Raw genomic sequence first — 14,759 nt, 5'->3', positions numbered from 1 at the left:
ATTCTAGTATAAACTTATTGTGATTCTAGCAATGGAAGAACTTTTATTATTGACATGGAGGCAGTGGTCACTGGAAGTTCTGAGGGGAGGTGGAGGGAAAAACAAGTGTAATATGGGGACATTTGGGGGACTTGAAAATTGTCCTGAATGACATTGCAATAACAGATACAAGCCATCATATATCTTGTCATAATTTACAAAATTGTGTGGAGTATAAACTACAACATAAACTATAATCCACACTTAGTGGCAATGATCCAAAATGTGTTCATCTGTTGTCACAAATGTAGCACATTAATGAAGGAGGTTAATGTGGAAAAATGTGGGAGGGTTGGGAGTAGGACATATGGGAATCTCCTACTAGTGTTATGCAACATTTATGTAATCTAAGTATCTTTTTAAAAAATTAAAAATATATTTTTTAAAAAAAGAAATAGAATGGGCATCACATCCCAAAATCCTTAAGATTGGAGAATGAGCACTAGACAAAAGTAGACTAATTATTATTTTATTATGGACTTCTTATTCTAGCAATAGAACTTTCATCCTTGATATGAAGGCATGGCCACCAGAGATTGTGAGGTAGAGGGAAGAATAGGTGTAACTTGAGGGCATTATGGGGACACTGGAATTGTCCTGCATGACATTGCAATGAAGGATACATGCCATTATACATATTGTCATAACCTGTAAAATTGTGTGGGGCAGAGTGTAAACTATAATGTAACTATAGTTCACCATTAGTAGCAATGCTTCAGTATGTGTTCATCCTTTGTAACAAATGTGCCACACTAATGAAAGATATTAATGTGGGAAAGTGTGGGAGGGGAGATGGTGAGGCATTTGGAAATTCCCTATATTTTTATGTAAAATTTATGTAATCTAAAGTTTCCTTAAAATTAAAAACATTAAAATTTTTAAAAATATCCAATGAGTTTCACAAACATTTGAGCAACAGCTCACTGTGACTCAACCATTCTTTCCTACCATTTTTCTGTTACATCTCCCCACTTTAGTGAGTTTTTCCACTTAGGGAACATCTCCAAATGTAAGGTGGTACAAAAATTAAGTCAGAATCTTCTGGTAAAGGCACTGATATCTACGACTATGGTTAACTGGTAATGCCAATCCCCAGTGTCCAATCCCATTCCTCATTCAGTCTGAAATGCGTTGATATGTAAAGCCTATAATGTGTGTGGATGCCCCTCTCATTCTGCTCCCTGCACACCCCCTCCCATACACCCCACCATCTGTCCACCCATTATCAGAGGTCAAATCCTAGGCTTTGTAGTTCCCTCTACTGAAGATCTGGATATCTCATTGAACTGAGGTTTAAGAACCAAAAACAGATTCTGAACCTACTCATCAGTAGAGCACTCCCAACAAACAAACTGTGCTTTAGCATTTTCCAGATGAGGACTGGACCACAGCAGCTGAATTGCCTGAAGGTTCTATGAATGAGATCAAGTCTTGATGAAACTGGGAATTTTTTATTAATCCCTCTACACTCTACATTTAGACCCTTTATGATGGAGACATCATACATATTCCCAGATCCCTGAAGGACTGTCTCAGACACACTGAAAAGTCTACCTTGTTTATTGTATACAGAAAAATCATGGTTCAGGGAAATTCCAAGGAACAAGAACACAAAAGATGCCCCCATGGAATGTTCACAGGCTCTGGAACAGAAAAGGATCCTATGGGTCATTCTAAGGGAATGGTATGGAAAAAAAATTTTTTAATGGTGGAAAATGGAGAGAAAGAGGAAGGGTTGATAGACAGGGAAACCCAACTAGATGTTAAGAGTATGGAGCGATCAGGGTTGGCATCACCATTCTCGAGGTGGCTAAAGGGCTGGAGGGTCCTGAAGAATGGTAGTCTTCATTTAGGTGAACCATGCAGTAATTGCTAGTTTAGTAAAGCTACTAAAAAGCAAATTTCTTCATCAATCTTCTCTCTAAGAAAGATCATCACCTGTAGCGGGGCACATATAGTAAAGAATTTAAAATGAAAATTAAAATGAAAAGATTCCCACCTCTTCTCTCTTACTCCTTTCCCTTTGGAAGTCTCACTATTCATCTGACCTCCAATAAACAGAGCTTTTCAAAGTGAACCCTATTCTCCAAGAGGACATGAATGAGCAGGCCATGGTTTACCTTCTCTTAGTGCTGCAGACACTACTTCTCAAATTGGGGGAGTGAAAACACACATTAGCCTCCAAGGGATTTCTACTTAACTGAAAAGAAGGGAGCCAGACTCTGGGAATGCTTCCCAATTGATGGCCTGCCTGAGGAAATTTAAGTGTGGGGCTCTCAAATCTGAAAGTTGAGTTTCCTAGATCACTAGACTCAGTAACTGAATGTGAAACAATATCTTAGGTGCTAGATATAATTTTCAAGATTGAAGGTGTGGCCTGGTTGCACATCTATGGAATGGAATATGGACCCTGAAGCTTTGGGATGCCAGATGAGGCCAATGTCTGGTACTGAGGTAGGAAAGAGAGATCGAGTCACAACTTTGCCCAAACTTTTCCCCTAAAAGAACCACATGTCCTTTCCTCCACCATGTTTCCTCCCTTGAAAAACCATACACGTCTTCCCAAGACCACACCTAACCCACCTCCAGGCGTCTCACAGAGGTCCCCGGCGCTCAGCAGCATTGCCTTTGCGCATCCCCTTGATGATGAGGGTGGTGCCGACCACGATGCCCACCAGACCCACAACCAGGCCCAGGGCACACACCACATTCTCTGTGGTCTCTGGAAGGGGGGTTGGTCCTTCAAACTCTGAGAAGAAATTTAAAAAAGGAAAGAAGTCATGAACGGTGGTGAAGAGGAGCATTTAGGATCAAACGTAATTAGGAAAGAGAAGTGTCATTAATAGATTAAAGAAGAGGAAGGAATTGCAGATTAAAATAGTGAGAAGTTGAGTATTGAGAAGAGACAAGGTTTAGGACTGTAGCAGATGTCACGAAACTGTGAGTCCTAAGCATCACGGGAGGACACCAAGAAATAAAGGGGATTGAAGGATGGTCCGTACCCCAGTGTTTGAGGAGAGGCTCATCCAGACCCCAGTGCTCCACTTTGCAGTCATAGACATCCTCAGTTGAGGGCAGGAAGGGGAGATAATGGAACTTGCGGAAAAGGTGGTCATCCCTGGGTAGGAAGACTGTCTCTGACACTCCTGTAGTGACAGGTTTTCCATTTTGAAGCCATGTGACATTGATCACTGGTGGGGAGAACTTGTCAACGAAACAGATGAGAATGTTGGGCTGTCCCAGTTCCACAGGTCTGTTCAAGAGCACCGTCACCTCTGGAGGTACTGGGGAGCACAAGACAGAAATTAGCTTCCCTTGTTTGGCTGGTCCCTTCCCCTCCCACATTGAATTATGTTCCAATAGACCCTATAGTTGGAAAAGTAGTTGAAATGGTGTTCTGCAGACTCTGTGACAGCCTCACCCCGGGACTGGAAACAAGATTGAGATACAAGATACCCAAAGACCTTGTTCTTGGTCTCCTAACATGGATTTAGGGCAAGGAGTTTTCTGAGTGAATGTGGATGGCAGAGGCCAGACAAGAGCACATCATAAAGGAACAAAACCATGAGAATCTTGAGCCTGTAACAGGAGAATCTGGGTTTGCTAATGACAAGGTTAGGCCTGTGGAAGGGAATCCAGTAACTGTAGCATAAACAAGGAGCCCCCGCCCAGCAGGGAAGGTACCGCTGGTGTCAGGAGTGTAGTTGGAGCGTTTCATCATTATTTCCAGGTTGGCTTTGTCTACAGCGATGTTGGCCAATGCACCCTGAGCCTCAAAGCTGGAAAAACGTCCAAATTCTTCAAGCCGCCAGACTGTCTCCTTCTTATCCAAATCCACATGAAAAATCTCATCACCATCAAAGTCAAACATAAACTCCCCTGATGGGTTAGGGGTCTGATAGAACTCGGCCTGGATGATCACATGCTCCTCTGAAAAGGAAGGAAAGGGTGTTAGGGTGGGAAGCAGGAGAGGAGGATGAGGAAGAACCCAGGATGTGAGACACACACATGTGGGCAGGTGTGGGGGGAGGGGTCGGCCAAGGGGAATGGAGGAGTCATGGAGGGCAGGGACAGGTGGAAGATGAGGTCTAGATGGGAGCATCGATGCTGAACAGTGCCGGGAGGGCAGGATTAAGAGGGCAGAGTTAGAGAGGGTGGATTGAGGGAAATGAGGGATAAAAAATCCCAGAGGATTGTAAAGCCATATCTGACACCATGTTCCTAGCAGAGACAAGATTCCCTTTTTAAGAAATTGAGCAGCAATTCCTAAAAGAGAAATGTTCTCTCTTGTGCTCTAATACCCAGATTTCCAAAGCACTTTCCCAGAACCTTGCACTAAAAAGATAAAAGGTTGAAAGGTTGACTTCTGAGCTCTGAAATCAAATCTTACAGTGTTTCCTTTAGCTACTTCTTTGCCCAGCAATCTTGAGGAGAATATTCTCCCTATTTGGGTGTAGTGTTCTAATTATAATTCTGTTGTGATTTTGCTTTTCCCATGGGTTTTTTTTTTTAAGATCAAATGAGACAAGTGCAAGTAATTTCTTAGTATTGTTCATATTAGGGTCAGAGGCTGCTTTGAATTTAAGAATGAGATCAATTGAAAACATAACTGGGGCCTGAGATACACAGGAAGCTGCGCCTGAGACCTAGTGGTGTATACATCACCCACAACCCTGGTTTCGCATCACCCATGCATACCTCTATGAGAATTAATATGCTTGGATTGACCCTGGCACCCTTGATCTTAACTCTTCTTATATTGGGACCATCATTCTGAGACATAATATATTATGGTTGATATTGAGAATAACCAACACCAAGGAAGTAATCAACTTGAAAAAGGAGAATTACAATTGGAGATATGCAGCTTCTGTGGTGTGTGTAGAGAGGGGAGGAGATTACTTCTCTACTTAGTCTTCAGAGACAATGTAAGGGATTTTAAGGTCTGACTGTATATTGATAAACCTAGGGACGATTTTAACATTCACAGCTATGCACACTCTCATAGATGCAAATGTATGTGGCTGCCCTTTTCCAACCCCAGGAAAGAAACTCATCTTTCCAGAGTAGCCCTCTGGATGAAGAATGGTTGTTTATAATACTCTTCACACCAGCCTGAATGCTTGCTCTAGAGAAGGCAGAGGAAAACATCAGATTCCCGTTTCCTTATTAATTTTTCTACTTTCTTGGAAATATCAAGAAACAGTGGCTTCATGTCATTAGAAAATCCACTGTAAGGTGGACTACCGCTGTGCCCTGTGGAGCGGACTCTGGCTGTCCCCAGAGGGAGGAGATCCCGTGTAACTTCTACCAGCACTCCTGCCGCCCCTCCACCTAGGGTAGGCAGTCGCTCTTTGGTGACCGTCCTTTCAGTGCAATGTCTCTGCTCACAATAAGCTGGCAGGATTCACAAGCCAAGCCATTACCACCATATACTCAACCAAGAACAGTACGGAGAATTTCTCATAATTTGTCTCTTTCATCCCCACAAAATTATGTGAAGTTTTCAATTTTTTACTTTACTAATTTTACAGAAAGAGAGATGAAAGTCCAAAGAGGTAACTTGTTAGTGTGAGAAAGTACTCCCACCTGGCCCTGCGCGCCAGGTTTGGCTTATACCAAAGTCAGTGCCATTCACCAATATACAATTCAGCTTTGTTGTTCTAAAATAAATTTAACTAACTTAATCTTGTGATGTAGGTAGAACTCCTCCAAAATACAATTTGTCACACTTGCTTTTGCTCCAAATATTGTCTTGCAAATGTCCACGGTTCGTTTCTCACTGCTCTCCTAGGACACTGATTTTCACAGCACCTACCTTTGATAGCCCTTGTTTCCTGAGCGCTCATCAGCACAGCCGCGAGGAAAACTCCTAGCACCCCGACTCCACGTTGGGCCATTTTCTTCTTGGGGGCTTTATGAGGGTCGGTATGGCTCGCCAGCGAGGCAGTACAAATGGAAATAAAAGAAAAGAGATTGTGAGGTGTGACGGAGTCTGGCTTGGTTAAAATTCAGGAAGATTGAACTGCAGCCAATCAGAAAAAAGCTTTGAGATGACTTACCTGTTGCTAAGGGCAGGGCTCATGTAAAGGGTCCAAGAGAGGAGGATCGACTTAGTTCATTAAAGAGATATAGTGCTTAATCGAACAAACATGTGAACAAAATAGAAAATCAAGTTTTTGAGAATGCCAGGCAATCAGACTCTTCCATCCCCCAATAAGCCCTAACCCGAGACAGGGATTGGCCAGAAGCTCGTTAGTAAGAATAAAATCATCAAAAATGTCCTAAAGTGAGAGCTCAGGACAGATCATGCTTCTGTGCTCTGAGAGCTTGAAAGTTTGATTAAAAGACAACAAATTGTCTAAAGAGAATGTAAACTGCCAGGCCATCCTGGTGGTACCGGATGTCAAAATTTCACTAAAGAAGCTGCTGATTGTTTTATGCCTCAACTGGAGTTTCCTAGACCCAAAGATGGTCAACTCAGCCAAAGAGCATGGCAAGCCCGTCCCTGTTATCCACGAAGAGAACATCAGAGGAAGGCCCTGAGTTTCCACACTCCCAAAGCTAGAGGGTGATGGAAAGCTTGGGCACAGGCAGAGGCTACTGGAAGCAATGGGCAGTAAAGGAGGCACTTTTGCCTAATCCCCACCACATGAAACACAACCGGGGACTGGAGGAGACTGCTGGGGAGACACGCCTCCTCTGAGGACTCAGGTCAATAACTGTGGTGGTGTAAATTGGGCAGACCATATTTTACTGGGAACACTAAGAGATGATAACCTGCGGGGGGTGGGGGGTACTGTTCCTTCTGTTACGTTTTGAGATTATTGAAGTTCTGATCCAAAGACTGTATTTCGATGTTCACCAGAGAGGACTAAAAGCTAAGCCGCTCTGACCCTCGTGTTTCTGAAAATCCACTGTAATAGAAAGGAATCTGTCAAACCACACAGAAAGGACAGTGAAAGGGCTGGAAGCCATATTCCACTAATGAAGAGAGGACTGGCAGTGACACAGCCCACCTGTGGCGAGCCCATCGCTTAATTCCAGCTATGACCATGGACTTCCCATTGTTCTGAGGTCTTACCCTGCCTGTAGGTGTCTTCACACATTGTGAGGGCAAGCACCCCATAGAGCAGGGGCTCTTAACAAGGGGTCTGTGAGCTTGAATTAAAGTCAAAAATGTTATTCTTGTGGGGATGTGTTGGTGCGGGTGTGATATGTTTATTAAATAATACACAGGATAGTGTGCACTTAGTAAGGAGTCCATGGTTTTCACCTGACTGGCAAAGGGGTCCGTGGAACAAAGAAAGGATAAGCACCCCTGCCGTAGAGCCTGACTTGGTCTGATCGCATCCAAGGCTTTGAACATACTCTGGTGTTGGCTCCTAGATCACTAAGAGGAGACACACAGCATGGTGACAGCTGGTAAGGAATACATGTCCTGGAAGCAGGGGAGAGGGTCAAATGACAGCTCTTAAATACCAGTCTATGATGAGCGTCTGATCCTATGACTTAGGCTAGTCATCTCCAACTTCAGTGGCAAAACCAAGTGTGATTTTTCTATGCCTACCCTATGCTGTCTTCCACAATGCCTGGTTTTTAGAAAGTATTCAAAAAACATATGATGAATTCAAAGGCATTTTATGGGAAGATAGTTCATGTATTGTAACAGACGCTTCAACCCAAGGTGCTGCTTAGCAACTTACGAAATCTTTTACACTAAAGCACTGATTGGTTGTCTCATGAAGTTACCAAATTTGGGAGATATTAGAAAAGACTTTCAGTTCCTTTTCTCTGTGATAAGAAAGCAACTCCTATTTAGACTCTTCCATGGTTCTCTCTTCTCTCTCAAACTCTAGTTTCCTGTGTTTTTGAGGGAAGCTCTGAGGACACCTGAGTGGGGTCTTTTGGTGGCATTAAATGGCGAGCAGTCACTGTCCAGTCAGAGTTCAGTTAGGAATCGAAGTCCTTGGAGGTGTCCTAAGCAGAGCTGGATCTATGACATGGGTTTACACCTCAAAGCCGTTAGGAAGTCTTCAGGAACAGAAGCCAATGCAGACCCCTAACTTGAAGATGCCAGGAATCTGTAGGAAGCTGCTGCTGACGTCTCCCCTCCTCTAGAGCCCCAAGGGATGTGGAGCTGCTGCCACTCGTGTGTGTGAAACCAATGTCCACTGCATAATGGATTCCATCTGCCTTCCACCCTGAAATCATAGTAGTCTATTTCACTGGAAAAAATGTATGCCGCATGTTTACATATGCATGGGAAATGTAATTTTCTAATTTCCACTTCCTAAATTATAAACGAGACTGTAGAATCAAACTGGAATTTTAAAAATTACTAAAAATTACTAAAATTGCTAAATCCCCACCACAGCACACTGGTTTCCCCCTCAGAGCAAAGCCTAGAACCAGGGAGAATATTCTTTTGAAGTATTTGGACTTAGCCTTGGAAACGATACAGCTTAGCATTGGGCCCCAGTGAAGCCTGGTGCCTCAGTCCTCAATACGTTTGTGAGGTTCGAGTTCTGGAAACTCCCACCTCTTTGCAGCTTTCCTTCCTTCCCCTTTTCCTTCACCGGAACTCAAAGTCTTCGTGGTGCCCTCTCCTAGCGAGAACTTCCTACCAGAGGTGCTGAGGGATACTGACCTAGGCCTTTCCTTCCCAACTCACCACCCACGAAACTTTTTGTCCTTTGTCACTTGCCGCCTCCATCGTAAGAGGTGGCGGAAGCTAATCTACTGAAATCAATCTCCATCAGGGTGAAAACTGTGAACCGTCCCTACGAACAAAGGTAGCAGGGTCCTAGCATGTCCTGTGCGGATTAGGAGCTCCGTGGTGTTTGGGCTCATCTCTAACTTGAGAGGATGACAGCCAGAGAGTTTGTTTCATTCTCTCTCTTTACCTCCACTAAAATCTGATGCTCCAAAGACTGAATTCTCTTTGTACAGTCTCCCAGAGTTGTCAAATCGCCCTTCTTTGCTTGGGTAGCGCATGTAAATAAGGAAATTTAAGTTAAGTGTGCATTTGTTTGTGTTTATTTTTATTAATTGCTATATTATATTATAATATTTTATTATATATATATATTTAATGTGGTTGTATGCAGATTTCCAATCCACATCACAGTATATTTCCATGCCAGTATATTTCCAACTACTGGTTCCATTGCTGGGATTCGAGTATCTACCATCAGACTGTCCTATAATTCCCAGTTTTCTTGTCTGTTCTGTAAGCAGGCACAAACTGAGCTTGATAATTCTGACACTATGAAGGAAGTAATGATTTTTTTAAATTACCAACACAGCCTAAAGGCGGTGGCTTCCAATCACTGCCCCCATGCGGCCAGCCAATGTTTTGACCCCCATTCTCACAAGGCTCACTCACAGCCTCCTCTTCCTGAGCCGTTCTGGTAGCTTGTTTTCAGAGTGGTTTCCCACGCTATCAATTTTGTTACCCTAAGGCCAGTACAAACCCTAGGGATATGGAGCATCCCAATGCAAAATTGTTTTCATCCTCTCCTGAAAATGTACATGCTCTCATCTGTGATTCCTCCTTTCAGACAATCTCCCAGAAATAGGAAATGACTTTACTCAACTATCCATGTAGATGGACTGTAGACACTACATCCATAAATATTACGCACTATTGCATAAGGTCTAAGTCGTGGGACCTCATCTAGGTCAGAATGACTTCATAGAATTCAGATGTATTCACCTGTGTGTGTTGGGTGGGGTGGGGGACGAAAAGAAGCTGAAAGTCTCCATTTTCAATCTAATTCATATAACTTTTGTTTACTCATTACTTCTTTAAATACTATTTAAATTATATTTAAGGTAGTTTCTAAACTGTGTGTTTGTTTTTGAGAATATCTGAAGCATACAAATGTAACTGCTGGTTTGAATAAACACTAAATGAAACGTTAATCAAAACCAAACTTGCTGTGTCTAACATTTCCTCTTTACAGGTCCTCATTAGAGAGGCTATTCCCCCGCCAGTGGGTAGAAATTGTAATACACCAAATAATTTGCTCGATTTTAAGTAACAGACTGTCCTCTGATTCCTTTAAGTTGCACGCAACTGTCTTAAACCAGCAATCAGAGTGCCAGTCACTGTGTAACAAGCAACTGTTCCAACTGGATTTAGATACATCGTTTCCTATCCCCTGCTGGAAATTTTTACAGGTAAAAAAGGGTCTGGTTCCCCATCTTCCTTACACTATAGCTGGCTCTTTGAGGCAATAGCCCATTTGGAGTGGGTCCAGAGAGAAAGAAGAGAAAAGGGCAGGGAATGTCCCGCTGGAAGTGAACGATGTGTGCCCTTCAGGTCTGGATGGAGGTCAGGATGATGCTCAAAGAAGTCCTTTTCTTTTGTGCAAACATTTGTAGATGCTTCAGATTCCCTCATGGACTACATTGGTATTTAAGAGACACTGAAACATCATCTTTGCCAGAAAATCAAGGGTGCAGACCATTCCTACACTGCCACCCTGTCCAGAAGCTCCAGTGACCAGTCCACCCACCTGCCCTGGGTGCAGGCAGAACCAATCCCATTGTCTTCAACCATCCAACTTGGTCCCCAAGAAAATAGATTCACCAAGTTCCAGGCATTTGTCAGTCCCTTTCCATATGTTTTGTGGGGAAAAATAGAATACCTAGCAAAGAGCATAGCTATCCAAAGATAACACACACCTGCTCTCTCCTTGACCTTGCTGGTGGAGATAAAATAATAGAAAGCTGTTTTTCCAATTATTTCATTTATAAATTGTGCTCAAGAGATAAGGAATGGTGTCACAGCCCATAGACCGATATCTCTATGAATGACCCCTTAGTTGACCTGAGGAAAGAAGATACACATTTTAAAAACATGTTATCTGAAGAAGAATAATTTATAGTCATTGTCTGTTACTAGTCGCACTGCCATAACTATAATACAGTGAGCATAGCACTGGCAATGTAAGCTATTTTTCTTAGTCAAATCTTCTTTCAGAGTAATACAGAAGAGTAGGTATATAAGTGCTTTTATTAGATTAAACATTGCCCAGGAGTCACTCCATTAGGGTATAAATCTGAAATTCTTCCAATATCTTTGAATTCCCCTGCTCTTTGTTCATGATTAAAATTAGTAGTCAAGGCATCAGTTGATTCTATACTTTAACAAATTACGCAGCTTACGGAGTATCAGCCCTATATTTTTCCAAAGTGTACTTTCAAGGAACTAACGATACACCAGATATCTACTCTTGGGACATGTGCCACATAAAAGACACAGGTGCTTAGAGCTGAAGACGATTCTCTCAGAGGAAAATAGCAGCCTTTCTGTAAGAATTCTTTCCTCCTGTCAGGATGGACTTTGGGGCCTGGGGTTTTGAGGGCTGACCGTGTCCAGACAATAACGCCGTCGTTTCTGCCCCCATTTCACTTTGAAAACGTCAGCATTCTTTGGAAATGTTTCTCCATTAAATGTGATTTATGCTCATTTCTAAACATTGTAAGAAGCCTGTATAGTAACCTTTTTCTGCTCCTTCCCTCTCGAAACAAATGAACTACCTTTCATACTTTTTAATGTAACATTTTGTATGATCTATGTATCTTTTTCTTAAAAAGACAAAAATATTTTTTAAAAAAATAAAAATAAATTAAAAAATGAACTGTCTCCCTCAGTCTGTACTCATCATTTAAATTAGACTGGAATAATTGCAGGTGGGAGACTGAAAATATGAATGTGACTTATTTAGTGTATTTTATCTGAAACGAGGGTGAAGGAGCTGGGTTCTAGATACCAAAATCATTGTCGTAGAGAAATTAAGAAGACAGCGTGAAGAATCAGTCACTAAGTCAACAGTGAAAATCAGGCCATGGAAACAGAGTCAGAGCTTCTGCCTTATGTGACCCCACCCAGAGGGAGAAGGAGGCATGAGGCATGGGTGGGTGTGCAGTGCTGGGAGAGATGAAGGTGGAGGTGAGCTGGTAGGTCAGCCAGAGGCCCCCACCCCACCTGGTCAGACTCTAAATCTGGAGTTAGAAAATGGGTCTCACCAGGGGTGCAGGGCACAATGCAAGAGACACTGAGGAAGAAGTAGGAGCCTTAGAAAGGTGGGGTTGTTTCTTTTGTGAATGGTTGGGTGCCTTGCCATGAGTTACCCTGAGACACCTGCTCCTTGGTCATTATTTAAGTTCTAGAAGTCTCCCTGGTCTTTGAAAGTCTGAGAAAGAAGATGGTACTACCCTCATGCTCAGCAGACCTCAAGGTGAGTGGCTCTGGCAAATCGAAGCCACATTGGTTCAGGCATTCTCCTACTTGGAACAGTATCTCCACTTCTATTGTCCACTGTTAAGTCAGTCATCGTTTCTCAGAGAATTGCCTTCAATAAGCTGATGTTATGTGGGCAGGATTGAGGGCGGTGGGGCTGTCGGTTCTGCCTGGGGAAGGTCACTCCATAGCAGGGGCAAACTGCGCTACTCGCACAGCGTGCAGGGACAGCTTCACCACCCTAGAGAGCAGCCTCAGCAGGCGACACTGTCGCAAGGACGTGCAACAATGAACGTTTCCACCAAGAAAGGCTGGTGGAAATACACACGTTATGATCACGTTGCAAAACAAGTCAGCGTTACATAGTAATGCATATATACATTACCACAACGTCTTCTACTCCTGTCTATATTATCCTGAAAGGAACTGTTGCAAATACATAGCAACTCTTTTCATAATAACAACAAAAAAATGAAAACATCTTAAATATCCATTAACAATTGAATGTTTAAATAGCCGCAAATACATTCATATGGATTATAGCTAAATTCATCAACCTGAGTAATATTTTAGGGTTGCTCAAATGGCCTTATCTAGATTTTCAGAAATGATGCCTATTTCACAATTGGCTCTCATCTCTGGCATACTGGTGAACAATTATTATGAGTTTTATCTAATGCTGAGTCCTTCCTGGATAAGTTTTGAAGAATATCTTTGCTGGATTTTGAAGAAAAAAAAAAAAAGCGTGGGGAGGGGTTGAGGAGATCACAGTTACGACGGGTTTACTTCAGTGAATGCTCCCCCGATTCCAACCATGCTAAGGGACATTTACTCCCGACTTTCAGGGAAATCTTTAACAAGGTCAGCGGCACTTGCCGTCTCCACTCCCTCCACACTTCCTTGAAACTACAGAAATCAGACTAAAATCCACACCTCTCAACTGAAATCTTCCCTGTCATCGTCCTGTCGCCAAATCCAACGGTCATTTCTAAGACTTCATAGTATTTCATAGTATTTTACATAGTTTATCTGCACTGCACACCCGACAGGTTTCCTTTTCTCTTTCCTTTCATCCCTTGATCGATCTCTCTTTCTTTCTCTCCCTGCCTTCTTCTCTCCCTCCCTCTCTCTTTTTCTCTATCTCTCCCCCTCTCCAAGTTTAGTGACCAATTCTTCTGGGACCCAGAGGAAACTTATGCATATTAGGCAGCAGCTTTCCTATTCCTGCTGCCACTCTGCGAGCTTTGACCTTAGATCACCACGACATCTAAAAGCACAACCTCCGAAAGGAAGAGATTGGAAGGTTTTTTGTTTGTTTTTTTTTTTTATTGACTTTGTAATAATATTACATCAAAAAAATATATGTGAGGTCCCATTCAACCCCACTCCCCCACCCCCCCTCTCCCCCCCAAAACACTCGTTCCCATCATCATGACACATCCATTGGATTTGGTAAGTACATCTTTGGGCACCTCTGCACCTCATAGTCAATGGTCCACATCATGGCCCATACTCTCCTCCATTCCATCCAGTGGGCCCTGTGAGGATTTACAATGTCCGGTGATTGCCTCTGAAGCACCATCCAGGGCAGCTCCATGTCCCAAAGACACCTCCACCTCTCATCTCTTCCTGCCTTTCCCCATACCCATCGTCCACCATGTCCACTTTTCTCAATCCAATACCACCTCTTCTATGTGGACATTGGATTGGTTGTGTCCATTGCACCTCTATGTCAAGAGGAGGCTCAAATTCCACATGGATGCTGGATGCAATCCTCCCATTTTCAGTTGTAATCACTCTAGGCTCCATGGTGTGGTGATTGTCCTTCTTCAACTCCATCTTAGCTGAGTGTGGTAAGTCCAATAAATCAGATTGTAGGTGCTGGAGTCTGTTGAGGCTCAGGACCTGGCTATCACATTGTCAGTCCAGAGATTCAAATCCCCTAAATATATCTTAAATCCCAACGTTAACTGCACCTCCAGCACATTAGCATGAAAGTCTTATGAAGGGAGATCCCATCTGAGTCCAGATTCATCACACATAAACACCATTTCCAATGAGGGGCCATCTGCCCTGGTAGTTAACTCCATCGGCCATGGCCATAACTCTCATGGGTCTCTTTAGCCTTCAAAGGAACCAATATCTGGGGGTTGTATCTGCTTTATTGTCTCTCTGACTCTGCTCAGTTGTGCATGAGGGCAATCCTTCTGCCAGCCTCCAGACTCTTTTTTAGAAACTCGTAGCCATATAAACTCATTTCTCCTTTCCATTTCCCCCTTACTTTAGGTCAAACAGCATTTTAAAGTCATGTTATTTTATGTAGACATGGATATTCTGCTGATCCGCATTGAACCTTCCATATAAGGTCCTTTTCCAGTTGCATCATCAGTTAGTATTTGATAGTGGTCCCTCGTTGCCAGGGAGGCTCGTCCCCGGGTGTCATGTCCCACGCTGGAGGGAAGGCATT

The 14,759-nt window shown here is 43.0% G+C and overlaps 1 protein-coding gene across 1 annotated transcript; it reads right to left on the bottom strand.

Annotated features, from left to right (window-relative positions):
* Positions 1-1,581: 1,581 nt before the first annotated feature.
* Positions 1,582-6,016, bottom strand: LOC101438478 (HLA class II histocompatibility antigen, DR alpha chain). The gene is made up of 5 exons (XM_012527899.4): positions 5,858-6,016; positions 3,724-3,969; positions 3,042-3,323; positions 2,623-2,788; positions 1,582-1,977 (listed from the first exon to the last, which is right to left on the bottom strand). The coding sequence occupies exons 1-4, from the start codon at positions 5,937-5,939 to the stop codon at positions 2,634-2,636; spliced, it is 765 nt and encodes a 254-aa protein (XP_012383353.1). The 5' UTR covers positions 5,940-6,016; the 3' UTR covers positions 1,582-1,977; positions 2,623-2,633.
* Between the last annotated feature and the right edge of the window lie 8,743 nt (positions 6,017-14,759).

This window comes from Dasypus novemcinctus, chromosome 11 (assembly GCF_030445035.2).
Source record: "Dasypus novemcinctus isolate mDasNov1 chromosome 11, mDasNov1.1.hap2, whole genome shotgun sequence".
Classification (NCBI taxonomy): Eukaryota; Metazoa; Chordata; class Mammalia; order Cingulata; family Dasypodidae; genus Dasypus; species Dasypus novemcinctus.
Note: the sequence above shows the minus strand (reverse complement) of the source record. Positions and strands in the feature narration are given on the sequence as shown.

Excerpts from the sequence above, each read along its gene's own strand:
- LOC101438478 (XM_012527899.4), bottom strand. The coding sequence starts at position 5,939 with ATGGCCCAACGTGGAGTCGGGGTGCTAGGAGTTTTCCTCGCGGCTGTG. Across the intron at positions 3,970-5,857 it reads GGAAACAAGGGCTATCAAAG|AGGAGCATGTGATCATCCAG; the intron begins GTAGGTGCTGTG and ends CTTCCTTTTCAG. Across the intron at positions 3,324-3,723 it reads CTACACTCCTGACACCAGCG|TACCTCCAGAGGTGACGGTG; the intron begins GTACCTTCCCTG and ends TGTGCTCCCCAG.